Below are 17,202 nucleotides of genomic sequence, written 5' to 3'. Positions count from 1 at the left end.
CTAAATCACTCATCCCTCAAGTTTTACGTTCCTTGCCGATTCTCTTTCCCATCCCTCAGGGGCATGGGGGATTGAGCAATCAGCTGCATGGTACTTAGTTACTGGCTGGGGTTAAACCACAACTACGTAAGACGACCCTTAACGAGGAGCAGCCTCCTCTGTCAGTTACCTTTAACATTTTTCCTCTCAAAGGCTTAAGAAGTTGTAACAGAAAGCCTTTGAACTTAATTTGACACAGCCCTACCTTTATTTGAAGAAGGCAGGTTTTTGTGCATGCTCACACACAGGAGCGTGCACAAAAAGACTATACTTCCAGCATTTATCCCCGAGACAACTAGAAAAAAAACACACCTTAGGCCAGGAAATAACAATATTCTCTCACCTGCAAAGGTACTTGTATTATTCCTACAGCTGGCAAGACCACGGCTTATATACCATTCTGTAAAATCTACAGGCATGCCTGGGAACTACCTATAATGTCATCTTATGTGGTTAAAGGCTAATCTGCATAAAACAAAAGCATCAGGGAAGCACTGTTGGGTAGAGGCACCCCAGTAACAGCACTGGGGAGCAGCCCAGCCCCACTCCCTGCAAGGCCATCTATCGACCCAAAGCCTGGCTCAGGGTAAGGGACCCCTGGGGCCTGGAGGGTCACCTAACAGACCCAGCAATGGCCTCTGCCAAGAAGGAGTCATTATGGGATGCCGATTACTAGAGTCTGTCCTCACTTCTTATTTAATGGCATTTCTGGCTGGGTGCCATGGCACAGAGGTCCAAGTGCCAGCAGTGGGAGAAAGGGCCACGCTCCCCATGGCTCACACCATCACTGACAGACATGAAGCCAGCATAACTGGCAAGTCACTCAAGTTTTAGGAACCAGGTACTGGGAAGGCCACAAGTCCAGGACAGACATGGGTGGGGGTGGGGGTGTCAGAGCCAAGTGCTAGGCTAGGGGCAGCTACTTGGAGAAGCCATACGTCTGGGCCAGTGACCCTCCTGCATCTGTGCATGAGGTAAACAGGAGGCCAGGTCACTGGTTTGACTGAGTGTCCAAGGACAGTTACAGAGGGATATACATAGTACATGTTAAAAACAACAACAAAAAAAACAAACAAAAAACCCCACCCAAAAAGCCTGTAAACAAGCACCACCCCAATAATTTATTCCTTCTTACTTCAGCAGACTTGAAACTAATGAAAAAATATACATTAATGCACACAACTGAAAATCCTGAAAAAGAGTTTTGCTGGAAGGAAACAGGCGTCCACTACAAGCATCACCCCAAGGCAGGGCTCCCCTGAAGAGCAGCCCACTTCTGAGCAGAATCTGCTCTGCCTGTATGAAAATGCAGGACACCCTGCAGCGAAAAGCGTGACTTGGAAAGAGCAGAGAAGAATTTAGTTTGAAGGCTGCATTAAAAAGAATGTACTCAAAGCAAACTGGTTCAGTTATTAAAGTATTAAAGTATCTGAGATGCAGATAGCACAACCTGTCCTGTAAGTCATCCTGTATAATCGTGGCAGTTGTCCCTTTTCTACTAGAGTAAAGTTATAAAAAGCTTAACTAAAGTGTTCACTCGTTAAAGCACTTTAACCTAAAACTAAGGTAACCCCCGCAACCTACATAAAACACAAATTAGTCCTGATTGCTAAACAGAGCTTTGTTTTTAAAGCACCCGAAGCAGCACCCATATCCATCTGACCGCAGAGTATTCCAGAGGCCCCTCAGCCCGGCCGGGATGCCCCCCCAGCACACACCCATTTCGTGTCAAACGCGGGTTTTGATGCACTTTTGCCATCAGAATAGCCAGCGCTCTCCCTCCAAGCGTCACCCCAACAAAGCAGGCTCGAAGATCTTTTTGCGGTAACTTTGGAAGGTACCGAAGGCAATCGAAATACAGGGCGAAGGGCCCACGCAGACAGCACACTCGGCCGCACGGCGCTGCCGAACGTTTCCGCCCAGGGACTGCGCACCCCGGCCCGGGGCTGGGGGGGCCCAGAGCGGCTGCGGAGTGCGACTGCGAGCCCGGCTGTAGGCGTTCACTCCACATACTCTCCTCCTCAACTCCTCTTCTCCTCCCCTCACATGACACCGAACTCCGATGCTTTTGCGCGGGGACTGCGCTCTCCCAGCCCCCCCCCCCCCCGCAACGGCTCCCGCAGGCACGGCCGCTCCCCCGCCGCGCCGCCTCCCCGCGCCCCCACCCCAGTGCCGGCCCCGCCGGATCGAGACCCATCTCCCCGCGGAGCCGCGGCTCCCACCTCCGCCCGGTACTCACGGCCTTGTCGGTTGTCCCGGGCCCCCTGGATCCCTCGGCCCTGGCGGCGGCCGAGGCGGCCCCGGAGCGCGTCCAGATGCGGCGGCTGCCGAGCGACGAGGACTCCAAGGAGATGAACTCGGAGCTGGACTCCATAAGGCTGGAGAAGGTGGCACGAAGGCGGCGGCGGCTGCCGCTGTCCGACGGCCCGGGCGAGCGAGCGGCACTGCTGCGCAGCACCACCATGGCGAAGGGACGGCGAGACGGTTACCGAACCTACCTGCGCACCGCGTTCCCGCCGCTGGATCCCTCCGCCTCACCGCCCCGCTGCCCTGCCCGCCCCGCTCTCCCCGCAGGCTCCTCTCCCTGGCGCAGCTAGTCCCGGCCGGCGTGGCGGAAGGACACGGTCTGCACTGCGTCCTTTCGATATTTTTGGCGCGGAAAAAGTGGAGCGGGTTGTTTTACCGGCGGGGGATTGGCTCGGCCGCGCGCGCTGCGCCCGCCGTCTTCCCGCCGACAGGGGGCGGGGCTGGCCGGGGCCGCCTCTTAAAGGGGCCGCTCTCCCGCGCGGTAGCGGTGCGGCTTCTCGTCCTTCCGTGTCCCGTCTTGAGGAGGCCCCTCCGGGCGTGAGGGGCTGCGCTTGCCGCACTTTCAGGCCGCTGCTCCGGCGGCGCCTGAGAAGCGCCGAGGCGAGCTGGGGCGGTGGCCCCGTTCCCTCAGGGACGGCGTAGCCGGCAGTTCCTGCGCCGCCGCCCAGGGCCGGCCATGGCAAGGCCTGCAGCTGCCTATGAGGCGGCGGTGCCGCCCCGCCCCGCCTGCACCTACACCAGCTGCTATTGGTAAGGGCCGCGGGGGCGGGACAGGGGGGTACCCCCACACGCCAGCCACACAACCACCTCACTCCCCACACCCCCCCACAGAGCCCCCCCCAAGAGACACACCCACACTTATTCCCCCCCCTCTACACACCCCTAGCCCCCCCAGACACACAATCCCCCTCACACCCCCACAGAGCCCCCCCAAGACACACACACACTCACCTCCCCACCCTTCACACACCCTCAGCCCCCCAGCACCCCCCATGTGTCCCCTCCCACACACACCCTAGACGTGCCCCCACACCCCCACAGAGCCCCCCAAGACATACACTCACCTCCCACCCTCCAGATACCCTTAGCTCCCCCCACATCCCCTCCCCCCCCCCCCGACACCGCCCCCCCTTCACACACACACCCCACAGCCCCTCACTCCACCCATGACACCCCCCCCCCCCCCCCAACACCCCACACCCCGTGAGGCGTTAGGGCGGCAGGAGTGGTGAGCGATACTGGTGGGCTGTGCCAGCCTGTGCTTGGGCTGGGAGGCTTATCTTAAAACCACCTGTGACCCACAGAGCCTCTGGCCTCGAACAGAGTTCATGTGGGTCGACGTCCCAGCAGGTGTTGCTCCTCAGCTCACCTCTGTTTGCTAGAAATGAAGTTGGGGATAAAAATTAATAAATTGTTGTATTTTACAGTGAAGAAAATGTTTGGAAACTTTGTGACTACATCAGGAGCCAGGATCAATACCCTTTAGAAGAATTTTATGCTGTTTTCATATCCAATGATAGGAGGATGGTGAGTCAATGAGATGTGATCTGAATGCAGCTATGGAGACACTCGGGCCTTTAGACCGCAGCCTAACATAGGCAACACATGTTCCCAGGCTTTTAGACCACAGCCCAACCTGTAAGTGAGACATGGTCCAAAACCCTCTTGAAGCTCGCTTTGGCTCAGAGGCATGCAGACCACACCATGTGAGATCTTGTAGTTACTTGATGCATTCATGACCAATGGGAAAAAGCGTGATGCCCCTATGAGCTGGGGGGGTAATTCTTCCCTGCAATCTGTCAGTTTAGGAGAAGAATTATATTATGTGGTCCAGAATAGTATCTCTAACTTCATGTTCCTGAAAGACCAAAACACAAGAATGTTTTCTGGCTGCAGCACAGATGTAAACTGATGAAATGGATAGGTTAGCAAAAAACTCACCCATTATCCCAAAATTAATCTGTATTAATCCGAAAGGTTTTATTTACTTGGGATTTATTCACTTAAACCTTTCAGATTCCACTCTGGAAGCAGAAATCAGGACATGGAGATGAGCCTGTTGTCTGGGTAAGGTATTCTGTCCTCTTGGTAATTTCAAGTGCATGCTTCTATAGTTGATAGCTGCAGGAATAGACGTGGGCAGTGTCAGCTATCTTTACTATCTTTACTTAAGTTCCATCTGAACTTAAAGAAACATTGTTTTACTGTGATGGTGTCAGAGCACTGGGACAGGTTGCCAGCAGAGTCTGTGGAGTCTCCATGCATGGAGATACACAGAAGCCACCTGGACATGGTCCCAGTCAGCTGGCTCTAGGTGTCCCTAGATCCTAGTTGAACCAGATGACCTCCAGAGATCCCTTCCAACCTCAACCATTCTATAGTTTTGTATTAATATTTGTTATTCTTTTACCACAGATTTATAAAGAGCCTAAATTTGGTGCTCCTTTTTACCATGCATAGTAAATTAACAGTGAGACAGTCAGTAAAATCTACACCTGACAAACCTTAACATCAGTAAGAGTACATAACAGATTTGTGAAAATTATTATTTGGGTATTGTTGAGGCTACCAGCTTTGTAGAATTTTAAGTAGATGTCTGTATTTGTAAGAAGTAGATGGATGAAAATATCCATGTAGGCCTGACAGAAAATAAAAAAATACAAGAAAGATATATATCCAGGTATCAGCAATTAAACTGACTCACAAATGGTGGCTTTGGAGCACCATTTGATCAATCAATATAATTCAGTAATTGCCACTATAGAATTCCTTTCAAATACGTGTTATTACAGAGTTCTTTCAGTTATCTGGCATGGAAAAAACCCTCTATTTCTTGTGGCATTTTGTTTCTGAAATTCTGCAGAATCTGCAGACTTCTGAAGTTCTGTGATTTCTGAATCATTCATTGTCTCCCAAAATATCAGTATGCTTAGAGTACAAAAAAGGTTTAGTTTAAAAAGAGACCCAAGTGTTATGAAGGGTCTAAAAAGGAATAGGAGAATCAGGAAAGGTCACTGCAGAATGTGGATTTCTCATAAAAATTCATGGATTGAAGTGTCTGAAGTTTCAGTGGGTCCTAGGGTATGTAAAGCTTGTGATTAATTTTTCTTATACTCTGTAACAGATTATTCTAAATAGTGTTGCATGCAGGTGTATATGTATATTGGTCTGGCAAAATAGCTTGCCCAAGATATTTTTCATTCCAGTCCCTTTGTAGTTTTGTTTAATTTTGGAAGTGTCAAAAGACAGTGCTTCAGACTCTTTTTTGTGAGTGGTTTTAATGTAAGCTTTAGTAAGTTGTTAAGAGCTACCTTCAAATTAATTTTGGAAAACAGCAGTGTGTGTACCTGGCACCTAACATAAGGAATGGCAGTGGCTCCAAACCTCCACCACGCTTGTATTCCTTACCAGTTAAGGAATAAAAATGCACCTCATAACCCAAGAGTCAAGACATAGTTACCATGAAAAAGTGTGATATTATACCCACAGGCATGTTTTCCCAGCTTCAAGAGCTACTACACCATTTGCTGCTCTTTCAGTTGCATGCTGTTTTTTTCGGGGGCTTCTGGCAGCCAAGTGCTCGGCACTGAAATTCACAGACTGTGTTACTGCAACAGTTACATCATCTCTTATTAGAAGAGATCGCTAAATAATGTTAAGCTACCATTATATATTGTTGTGAGCTTTTATTTAGAGCTGGGTCTATGACAAAAACGTTTATCCCACTCAACTTTTGTGTGAGATAGAGATTTACTGTTTTCTTAGGTGTTAGCATATGCTTTAGTTTAGCTGTCCGGGCTTAAATCAAAGGAGGCTGCAAAGGAACAGGGAGAATACCAAGGTTTCTTGAAAGGCATGATAGGTGACACAGGCGTTAGGAACCTGGTGCCAGAAATGTTACAGGTTTAATACTTCAAGGGCAGAAAGCAGGATTTAAAGAAAGGATCTGTAGCTTCTGCTGTTAGGAAGCATTTTTTTCACTCTTTGCCAATTTCTCAGTAACAGCTGTTGAACTAATAGCAATTCCTCTTCTTCCCAGGACTACCATGTTATCCTACTTCATGTTTCCAGCGGGGAGCAGAACTTCATTTATGATCTTGACACAGTGTTGCCGTTTCCGTGTCCTTTTGATGTGTACAGTGTGGAGGCCTTTAGGTTGGATGACAGCCTTCGTCCCGAATTTCACAGGTGATGACATGAAATATAAAGACTGTGAATGTTATTTCATGAAATCAAAGTTGAAGTTCTTTTTGTGGATGTGTAGTGACAGGTTTTTTGCTGTACTCCAGTAAAATAAATGCACTGTGTATTTTTCTAAAGCTCTTTACCTTAGTCATCAAAAGCCCTTTTCTTTCCTACTGTGGTTTCTTTTTAAAACTGCTTGACACAATATTGCTGATTGATGTATTTAGTGAAATTAATGCTCTTTGATGGGAGGAATGGGCTCTTGTTCTGAGTGACTAATGCAGTATTGCATACATGCATCTTTTGATACAGTTTTGCATTATTACTTAGGAAAATCAGGATGATTCGAGCAGATTTGTACTTGAAGACATTTGCTTCTGACAGATCTCATATGAAAGATGCAAATGGGAAATGGCAGAAACCTCCTCCTTCATACCCTTGCATTGAAACTGCAGGTAAGCTGCCAGAGCTCCTTTTTCCTGCTTGCAGTGTTGAATGACATAGTCCATGATGCACACAAGAAATAAATATGCTTCCATAACATGTGTCCAGAAGCACATTCAGCTAGCTTATTATTTCATGTGGGAAAAAATGGGGCTATGAAGTGTTTGGCACTTCCTTTTCTGAACATGTAAAGTCTAGCATGCCTCCTGGCATTTACCGTTATCAAACATTAATTACTGATCTTCATAACTGAGCACAGAATGAGAGGCAAGTAATACTGTTCTCTTATTACAGCAGGGAATGAAGGAAAGAGGCCAAATAACTTGCTTAGGGGTCACAAAGTGCATTTTTAGCACACCGATTAGACCATATTTTAGTTGTCAGGTCCCATCCTGCCAGAGCAGGTGATCATGACAGGAAGATGTTTTTAGGCTCTGTCCAACATGCTGGGTTTGCCTGCACAAGATGTTTGAGGTCTCTCTACCAGGCAAATGGACCTGAAGACGCTTTAAGGCAAACTGGCAAGTCACCAAATTTTTCCCCAAGCCTTAAGGCCTCTTTTATGTGATCAACTAGATAATAGCCTCTGGGCCAAGCAGAGAGAGAAGTAAAGACTTACCATCTCTTCTATTGTATAGAGCTGCCTAAACCATTCTTACCACACAGTACTTCAGCTTATTCTAATCCTGTGTTTGGCAAACTGGCTAGCATTTTGCTGTTTGTTTGTTCTCTCATTTTCTTCCCAGATGGCAAAAAGCGTGGTGAAGTTTTGCTTTGAGAGTTTTCATGTTATTGGTCTGCATGTTTGGTTTTGTTGCTTTTTTAATAATGCAGTAGTGTTATGCGTTTATGTTAGAGAAGGCACGGTCAAAGAAACATGTTTAGCTCCAAGTTTGTTATGGTTTTAAGTTGCTGGGAAGTTAATTCTCTTCCTTGCTTTGGCTTCTAAGGAAGCTTGGAGTTTGACACTAGTGTAGAAATGAATTATGAACGTGGGCAGGAGCACAGATGTAGTCTTCATTGTGAAGCTTTAGGTGTTTTCTAGACAATCTGGGTTATGAAGCACCTTAAATTCTATGTCTTGGCCCTTATCTCCGGTGAAGTTTTGTACAAAGGTAGTGTAGTGAGTGCAGAATGCCTGTACTGTAGTTCACGGTTCACTGTTAGTTGAAGTCTCCTAGGTGCCAAGGACTTTTTGCCTGTAGGAAACCTTGTTGTTGTGGTAGTTGAGAGCTAATGAAAGCATGAGGAATGTGGAGAAATTCTACTAAAACCAAAAGAGTAGAAAACATTTATTGTGGATAGTAGGTTAGAGAATGACTCAAAACAGTTGCAGATGTGTATGTGTACCTCCAGATGTAGTAAGTCCAGCTGCAAACCCTGTAACTCTCCCCTTATCTGTCTTGCTTGGCTGAACTTTACATCACTGATGAGCAGTAGTCACATAGTCTCAACCAGCCTCCAGATTGTCTGTGATGTTGGTAGATAGTGAAAGGTACGTAAATCTTCATTCCTCTTATGCTTTATTTCTTTGCTTTGTACTTTGCTGTGCTGAAAGAAACATCCATAGGTCATCCAGTCCAACACCTGCTCGGAACAGGGGTTCCTTAGGGCTCTGTCCAGTCTAGTCTTGAACACCTCCAAGGATGGAGATTCCACCACCTTTCTTGGCAATCTGTTCCAATATTTGAACACTGTAATGGTAAGAAAGAAAAACAAAATACACTTCCTAGTAGGTATTCAGAATTTCCCATGTTCCAACTTGCTATTTTTGCTTCTTGTCCCATTGCCAGGCTCCCCCAGGAAGGTGCTGGCCCCATCTTTTTAGTGTTCTCTGATTAGGTTGATGTAGATAGCAGTAATGTCTTCCTGTCATCTTCTCTGTTTAAGACTGAATAGGCCCAGTTCTCTCACCCTTTCCTTGAATATCATGTTCTCCTGCTCCAAACAACTTGATGTTCCTCTTCTGGGCTCACTGCAGTGTGTCAGTGTTTTGTTTGTTGGTTTTTGGGGGGGGGGGGTTTGTACTGAGGAGCTCCAAAGAGAGCACAGTATTCCAGCTCTGCGTTGATACACTATGGTCTCCTGGTCAGTTGGCTGAAATAAACTGGTTACCCCGCACCCAGTGAAGGTGGAAGGTCATTCACAAGGTGGCTCAAGATCCGGATCATAACAGAAATAAATTGTGTCAGATCTAGAGGGTGTCTAGTTCAAGTTGTCTTTCATTCAGTACTAGTTTCTTCAGCTTTATTTTTTTGTGTTCCCTGTATTCACTTGAGCTATCTTGTAATGATGCGTGCTTCAGTGTGCACAATGCTGTAACTTGGTGAGGAGTCTGTTGTAGAACAAGGACATGCTTTCACTTTTAGCTGAATCTAAGTCCTGTGCTTCAGTGATGCAGTTCTGTAGATGAGCGTATGTCCTACAGGCCAACATACAGGTTTAGAAAGCATTGCTGTCAACAAGTGGAACTGATAATTCTCTTCTTTTAGAGACTGGTAAAGTAATGTCTCAGCACAGTTTTATCAGGCATAAAAGCACCTTATTTTAAACTTGATGGAAAACTGGGTGGTAACCCTTTTGTTATCATAGAAGAGCCTGGAGTATTAATGTTCATGTCCATGCCAAATTCCATTGCAGATAACTTTTTTCTCCTTGCCATTTCACTTAGATAGAGTGCCCTGTGTGTTAATTTGTGTTTGCATAAGATTAAATTGTTTACATATTTCATGTTAGACGTGACTGCAATTTAATGGCTGACAGAATTGACCACATATTGTTTTAGTATCAATTTATTTGTGAGGCACATTTAGATCAAATTGTTAGTATTGTTAGTATTGTTATTGATTTATTATTTTGCTATTGTTTAGAGTAGCCAAATTCCTAAGCTCTTGAGAAGATAATTACAAAAGTATACAAGGTTTTTCTATAGCTTCTGTCTGCTATATGCAGTCTTTGATGTTAAACAAATGTTTGAAGACTGAAAAAATGTATCAGTCATTTTTTTTTTAATGTTTGAACATTGTACTGTTAAAAAGAAACGAGCCCAGGAACTCTTGTTATTTAAAGATAATCAGCACACCAGCACTATTCTGTTGATGCACCTTGCTATCTGTTAAAGCATATCAATTACATTTATATACACTGTTCTCCTTTTCCCACTAGGTTTTAAAGCTTTTGGTAAACTTTAATGACCAGGCCTCCTCCAGAGCAGAGCAGCTGCTAAGCCTGAATATAGCACTTTGGAAAACGAAATTCTGTAGTATCTAAGTCAAATGTAAGCTAAACAGGACGATCGGTAGGATAATGTGTGAAGCTAAGATGGGGTACTGGGTCCAGGGAGCCTTTTTTATGAAGTATACTGGGAAATGTTTAATGACCATGCAATTCCTTTTGGAATTAAATCGAGGAATCTCTATCAGTAACCAATTAAGCATGGGGTTTTTTTCCTACTGCTAACTCAAAAGGAATAGTTCTTAAACTGTATTTGTGCTGCTCATGGAGTTGCAAATTAAACCTCTTAAAAAAAGTTTTATCTTGAGTCATAAATTCCGGTCCATGCTTAAAGAAATTGAAGCTGGGACTAGATTACTTTTCTTTTTTAAAAGCATTATTTCTTAAAAAACCCAACCAACCCCAAACCAACTAACTAAACAAAAAAGCCTCAAACTTCTCAATATCTCATCAGAACTCACATGCTAAGCATCAGCCTTTTGCAGCTGGCTCTGCTCTAGCCATTTCCTAGAGCCAGGCCTCTGTGTTTCTCACTGACATTGCTCTGGCCTCTGTTCTGCTCTGCTGCCATGCGTGCCAGGAGAAGCTGGCTAACTTAACTGGGTGCACAGTGCTTTCTCACCCAGCCCTGTCCTCAAAGCAGCTCTGCTGCAATAAGCATACCTGAGCTGCAGCAGATTCCCCTGGTCCCATCTGGTTACCAGTGGCCCCCTGTTGAAAGAAAACAGGGGTGAGTGTGGTATTTTGTTTAAATAATAAAAAATTAAGAAGATGGAATTTGGTGCACAGACTCATCATCCTAGGGCTGGTGAGCCCAACCTGGGGTTTTCTTTTAAGTCTTCTCTCCACAAATTAATGAGGTCTGATTCTGCTTAGTTTGAGTCCTGATGAGATCAGCCCTCCTTAGCTACAAGCCTGTGTAAAATACAGCTTGCACAGTGCATTTCCAAATTACTCGGAACAGATGGTCTTACAGCTTACATACAACTGTTAGCATCAGCTCTAACACTGAAAAGCATTGGTTTGAATTTCAGTTCTCCCTAGGTGTTCGATAGCGCACTGGCAGGACTGATTTCTAAAGGCTTTTTGTTCTTGTTATTATTATTATTAAAATCCCTGGTAGTCGTAATGATGGGGTTTTACTTTTGTTTGTTTTGAAGAGCATGAGGAGGACAGCTGAGAAATTCTGGAGGCACTATGTATGACGCATCTATGTAACAGGCAAGCTGCTAGACAGAGGCCAGGCAGATGTCTGCAGTTTCTTTCTCCATCTCTTCTCTGAGGTGGTGGTGGTATCCTAGTGAAAGCAGAGACGAAAGCACTGCTACAGGTATAAGTAGCTCATATGCACTTCATAGGGGCCTTCTGCTCCTCTCGTTTGACAATAAAGCTCCAGTCTGTCAAATCAGGTCCTTACTTCGTGAGCTTTTGTGGAAGTAAAGAATCAAGTCAGGATAGAGGTAATAAAGGTACAGCTAAGGACAGAAGTACTTAAATTTTGTGAGTGGCTTACTGAAATTATACCATTTTCTGTGAAAGATAATTTAAGGTGATGAGCTTTGTTTTACACTGAGATGGACCAGGATGACTTGCCCAGTCAGTTATTCATCGGCTGTGGGGACAGCGTTCTCCAGCTGAGCGTAGTGACAGCCTTTCTGACTCTACTGCAGAAAAACTTCTCTCCCTGCTCAGGCAAAGGAGGGCGATCTGAAGAGAGCTGCAGACACCTACCCAAGTCTGTAAAGAACCCAACTTTCTGAGTATTTTAGGTGCCTCCAAGGTTAGGCAGCAGCAGAACTGATCCTGGAGGCTTTGTTTGAGACTGGCTCACTTCTAGCAGCCCTTCAGCAGCTGGCTTTTATGCCATTAGTCCAAGGTCTATGAGCCCAGCCAAGGCTTGACTGAAACATTGCTTTCTAACTACTGCTGGCAGAAGCCACAAGTATCATGGCTAACAATGCCATCTGATAGTGTGTGCACTTTTATTTCATCCCTGCTTGGGGCAAAAGTGCGTGCCAGACTTGATTAAAAAATATAAAATTACACAAGCATTCCAGAATGTACCAGCTAGGTCTTGTTGACAGTGTGTGTAATGAAGTGGGTTTGGTCGAAGAGGAAGATTAGCTCTGAGCATGCACAAATGCAAGCTAGCATAATAGTAACAGCACCAGAGGAGAACTGCAAGTGTAATGTAAATCTTAAAATAAATACATAAATAAACAAGCCTGTTGCTCTTGACCTTGTATAAATGTTCTATAAATCACACTCCTCCTTGCTTTTGTGGAGAAATCCTCTTGGTTTCTCAACTGGAGCATCCAGATGTCCCTTTTGTAAACTCTGCTGTTTGTCACTCTTGATCTGCTTCAGGAAGAGGACTTTGTGGTGTTCTCATGCATTTTTCCTGAGCCGTTTCCTAAAACTGTAAGGTCTATCTAACATAACATGCTTGGCATTCAGATAGAGCACTTGAGTAAGAGCGGCACAGAAAGACTGTTATGACCTGAATAAAACGGGAGAGGTCTCACTACGGTTTTTTCCTACGGATAGCTCACATACTGCTTCGGTGCCATCTACTGACCCTATCCACACTTCACAGGAATGTTCTTGTTTGCTTTGTTAAAACAATTTACAAATAATTTTTCCTTTCCTTAAACTTCTGTGATGGACTGTGTTATGCTCTGCCACGATCCTTCTGAATTTAAGAGAATATTTCACTTTTTAGAGGCGTTGTCACAGCAATTTCCAAGTTGCTGAGACTAGCAGCTGTGTGTGTTACTTTATTGCAACAATCCCCATTTGGGCTTCTTTACCATTCACAGAGCAGTTTTATGAACTATTATTCTACTATGCTCAGTGCACATAAAGCAGGGAATTATTGATCTTTGAAATCTTCAACTGTATGAAGAATCACATTAATTTTAAAACAAAAGCATCTGGGAGAAGGCAAGGTGGGAGTTGGAAAACAAGCTTACTAGCCTACTAGCAAGCAAGAGCTGTTATCCGCTACTAATTGTTCTTGAGCTACAACAGGAAATTGCTGGGCTTGTGTTATTTTAAATTCCCACAGAGTCAGGTGCAAATTGTCGCTGTTCTGCCAGACTCACTTCAGCAGGAGGACCATGCTTGGCTGGACAGAAGGATTTCCATGTGCAGCATCCAAACAGGTTAACAAGAACAGTGTTAGGGGCCAGGCCTCAGAAGTGGTGAGAACTGAGACCAGGCAAATTGGAGAGCTGTGCCATAGTGTAGATGTGGTGCAAACAGAGGTCTTTTGGGAGCTAGATTATGGCTGGGGCTCCTGGGCCTGGGATTCCTGAACATTGTCTTCCCTTCCTTGCTTAGCTGTCCATAATGGTAAGCCTAATGACACAAGGTTTTTCCCAAGGAAATAAATTACATCCTATGGATTTAAAAGCCATTCATTAGAGCCTACTTGTGTTTAGTTCTTAATCCTTAAATGTACACATGAACCATTCATGTCAAATTCTTAAATACAGAGGGAAAGCTGTAACAGTAAATCCAATGGCTCTCCCACTCTGCTCTGTAAGCTTATTCTCTTCCAGTTTTCTTTTAATGGGCATTTTAAAAGATTATTTGTGCAGATCATCAGTAAGAACATAAAACAAGCCCACAGATGTTTGTAGTCAGAGCTGAATAGACTGAGGAATTGGAAACCTCTGAGTAGCATGGCTCTAAGTCAGCAAAGCTTATACCTCCCCAGCTCCAGAAAAAGGATGTATGAGGTACCTAAACCCAAAACTCTGCACCAGCACCAGCCACTGAGCTCTCTGGGATCCACAAACTGGACAAATGGTTTCTACTTCTCCTGCAGGGATCAGAACAGATCCAGATCGAACTCCTGGCAAAGAGCAGATAATAAATATTACTTTTCTCTTGAAACTATGGCAGGTAACCTTTTTGCATTCTGACTTCTGATTTAAAGAATCAGTTACCAATATTCGAGTGAGCGGAGGTTATCTTTATTCCGCAGCACTGGGTGCATGGGGGATCGCTCCACCAAAATCATGCACACCAAGGGAACCTTTCAGCCCCCTCTTTATACAAGTCACTTGTGACTATTCATTAACTTTCTGGGAACTCATTAACATATCTCACACCTGGACAATTAGCATATTCCATTCAAGGACCTAGTATATCTTCAAGTTAACAACATTAACATATCTTGTGCCTGGACAATTAACACATTCCATTCAAGGACCTAGTATATCTTCAAGTTAACAACATTAACATATCTTGTGCCTGGACAATGTCCTTGAGGAGTTGTCTCTATGCAGACTCTGTTCCTTAGTGATCATGTTTAAAGTCTCCATCTTCGCCACATTGCATGTACAACAGGAATCTAAGACAAAATGTCCCTTTTAAAGATAACCAACCCAAGGACTTAGCAGTCTGTGCATCTGTCATGTTGCAATAAGGGTCCTTGGACATCTCCTGACTTTAACTAAACATAGGTGCGTCATCCTTTAGAAAAGTGGTACAGCATTCACTATTCACTTCATTCAGTGGTTCAGGAGTCAAAAAACCCCAACATCAAACCCCTTTGTTCTGCCCTTCTTCACCTGAGCATCCCTCTAGGCTATGGGCTGGGTTGTGTCAGACGCTTCCTCCTCCAGTATGCACATTCTGGCCTTGCAGTGAGCAGGTGTATAGCAAGGACAAAGTTCAGGACTGGGGGGAAAGCAAATACAGAGCTAATGGTGTAGTGACATGCGGAATCGAACTCTACAACTCGAGGAGAGTTATAAAGCAGATAGGTTTATTGCGGCACCGGGTGCAAGGGGGATCGCTCCTCCTAACTTGCACACCGTTTCAACAAGCAGTCCGATATTTATTATACAAATTCATGCATATACATACGGTTTCCAAACATTCAGAATCTCCTCCCTCTGGCGCCTCTTCAAGATGTACTTTTCATCTTCTTGGGCAGTTACCTGAAGTTCTTGTTTATCTTTGCATACATTAGCAGTCTTTGTTATTTAGTTTCTGTTATCTTAAAACATCTGCTAGCTAACGATTCGTCCTTCCTTATTGTCCACTCTAAGTGTGTCAAGCTAATACATGCCCACTGGGCTGGTTTTAATCTATATCAGCATGATCCCTGGGATCCACCTTCTTTGGGGTGGGGGCCATTTGAGTAGGAAGTCGCTGATCTATTACTACCACAATTATTTTACCCTAGTTTGTTTTCTTTTATCAGTTAGCACTGCTCCTTATTTATATTCTTGTTGAGCTCATCTACATCAGTACTAACTGTCCCTTCTCGAAGTGCTAAGCTCCCACCCATCCTTCTTTCTCCGGTGTTAATGTTTGTGTTATCTATGCAGTTTCTGTCTGCAACAGAGTTTTAGGTTTTTTTCACTGTATCAGTAGTCTGGGGAGTAATAAATTGTGGGATTGCCAAGGGGCTAGTGACTTCTGAGACACTAAGCAACTTCCAGTTCTGCCTGCTGCTCTGATCCACTTCCTCTCTAGTCAGTGCAAAAGCTGATTCAATTGAGTTTGGTTCAGAACTTAATGGGGGGAACACTGTCTCCCCTGCTTTTGAGTAATCAGATTTGTGTGAATGCAGGAAATCTACAAGCACCTGTTGCATTGCAGTTCCCTGTGTTGGTTGTTATTTGCGCTCTGGTTCTCTGACACTACGGGACCCTTCTAGGCTGCTGTTACAGGGAAAAATCTTGTTCTTCCCTTTGCCTACTAGTTTCTGATAACTAAGGATGCTTACTGATCTGGTAGTGTGATTATTGCCGTGGGCAGAGAGAGGGATTGGAGCAAAAGCAACACTTCAGAGACTGGAAATAGATGTTTTCATAGCACCATACAATTAGCAGAATCTGGCTGGACTGCTGCTCACAAAGTGTGATACGAGCTCTTTGCTGTTTTGAACTGAACTATCAAAGAGGGTTTGGGGGGCATTTTCTGGATAGATGTGTACCTGTGCTACAAAAGCTGCATCAGGAACTTAAGTATTTCCCTTTTCTGGTCCTTTTCCAGACTCCAAGATGAACTTGGATGATTTCATCAGTATGAATCCCAAAGTGGGATGGGGCTCAGTGTTCCCCCTTCCAGACTTTGTGCATCGATTTGGCAAACACACTGATTACAGCTATTCCTTGGAAGGACAGTGAAGTGAACAAAAGTCCTCCCTGCTTCTCTTTTAAGTGGATGTGTTTTGGTTTGCTGCTTTTACATTTTATTTATGGTTTACATTTCTGTACATGGAATAAGTATTTGGGAAAATAGAATACCCCATCAGAAATGTCATGAACTGAATAAAAACTTTTATTTTGATAATAGAAGAATGAACTTGTTTGTTAACGTCAGCTTGAAGGCAGACATCCCACCATAAGAATATTACTTTTCCATCTACTGTGCCCAAAGTGAAAAGAGCATTTACACACTGTATGAAAATACATGCATAAAATACTGGACAACATAGCTCAAATTGCTACATGTCCCCACAGTTTAGAAGTGAGATACAATATATTTTCTTTATGTTATGATTTTTGTCACTGATGCAATAGATGGTGCCTTTCAGTGTAGTCACTAACCTTTATCAATTAGGCCTTGTTTAGCAGAAGCCTAAAGGTCAGACCCACGGAGGAAACAGATTTAGTAGTACGATCTTGAACTCCCAAGCACTATGTAAAACCTGGTAAGTATCTAGGTTTTTGTCCTGTAGGAGGGGAGAATTAAATGCCTGCCGTTTCAGTTAAACCGCTCTAGTGCTGACAGCTGCTGGAAGCTGCAGTTGGGTTTGCTTCTTAGGCTGGCTGTGCATTCTCACCTGTCCCCATGTGCATGCACTTGGCATTTGCCTGGCCCCATGGTAAGCCAGGGCAGGAAGCTAAACTGACAGGAAGAAGTGAAATTGGTCGGGTTTTTTTCTACTTCTTAACTCCTTGACCTGGTTTGCCATGAGGTCAGACAGCCACTCTTGCTGGTATAAGGAAATCTGTAGGGACATATGGC

The 17,202-nt window shown here is 44.7% G+C and overlaps 2 protein-coding genes and 1 long non-coding RNA gene across 5 annotated transcripts in view; 1 reads left to right on the top strand and 2 right to left on the bottom strand.

The window, feature by feature from the left end:
* ATAD2 (ATPase family AAA domain containing 2) overlaps positions 1-2,832 on the bottom strand; it is a 35,192-nt gene extending 32,360 nt beyond the window's left edge. For 2 of the 3 annotated variants that reach the window (XM_055799432.1, XM_055799433.1), the window contains exon 1: positions 2,279-2,832. In XM_055799432.1, coding sequence (XP_055655407.1) covers positions 2,279-2,503 — 225 coding nt within the window. In that variant the 5' untranslated portion in view covers positions 2,504-2,832. The remainder of the gene's footprint in view (positions 1-2,278) is intronic. The other variant, XM_055799434.1, reaches the window with a different exon arrangement.
* Positions 2,833-2,856: 24 nt separating this feature from the next.
* Positions 2,857-16,667, top strand: NTAQ1 (N-terminal glutamine amidase 1). Its single transcript, XM_055799435.1, has 6 exons — positions 2,857-3,096; positions 3,774-3,873; positions 4,363-4,413; positions 6,386-6,534; positions 6,862-6,986; positions 16,225-16,667. The coding sequence occupies exons 1-6, from the start codon at positions 3,023-3,025 to the stop codon at positions 16,356-16,358; spliced, it is 633 nt and encodes a 210-aa protein (XP_055655410.1). The 5' UTR covers positions 2,857-3,022; the 3' UTR covers positions 16,359-16,667.
* LOC129784071 (uncharacterized) lies at positions 14,174-16,214 on the bottom strand. The gene is made up of 2 exons (XR_008746431.1): positions 14,429-16,214; positions 14,174-14,357 (listed from the first exon to the last, which is right to left on the bottom strand). It is a non-coding gene; the product is annotated as an uncharacterized LOC129784071 (long non-coding RNA).
* Positions 16,668-17,202: the final 535 nt, after the last annotated feature.

Source organism: Falco peregrinus, chromosome 3 (assembly GCF_023634155.1).
Source record: "Falco peregrinus isolate bFalPer1 chromosome 3, bFalPer1.pri, whole genome shotgun sequence".
NCBI classification, from domain to species: Eukaryota; Metazoa; Chordata; class Aves; order Falconiformes; family Falconidae; genus Falco; species Falco peregrinus.
This window is presented reverse-complemented; position numbering and strand designations above follow the sequence as displayed.

What these genes read in the sequence shown, in the direction of transcription:
- NTAQ1 (XM_055799435.1), top strand. Translation starts at nt 3,023, where the DNA reads ATGGCAAGGCCTGCAGCTGCCTATGAGGCGGCGGTGCCGCCCCGCCCC. An exon ending in GAGATGAGCCTGTTGTCTGG is followed by an intron (nt 4,414 to 6,385) that starts GTAAGGTATTCT and finishes TCTTCTTCCCAG; the next exon opens with GACTACCATGTTATCCTACT. An exon ending in CCCTTGCATTGAAACTGCAG is followed by an intron (nt 6,987 to 16,224) that starts GTAAGCTGCCAG and finishes GTCCTTTTCCAG; the next exon opens with ACTCCAAGATGAACTTGGAT.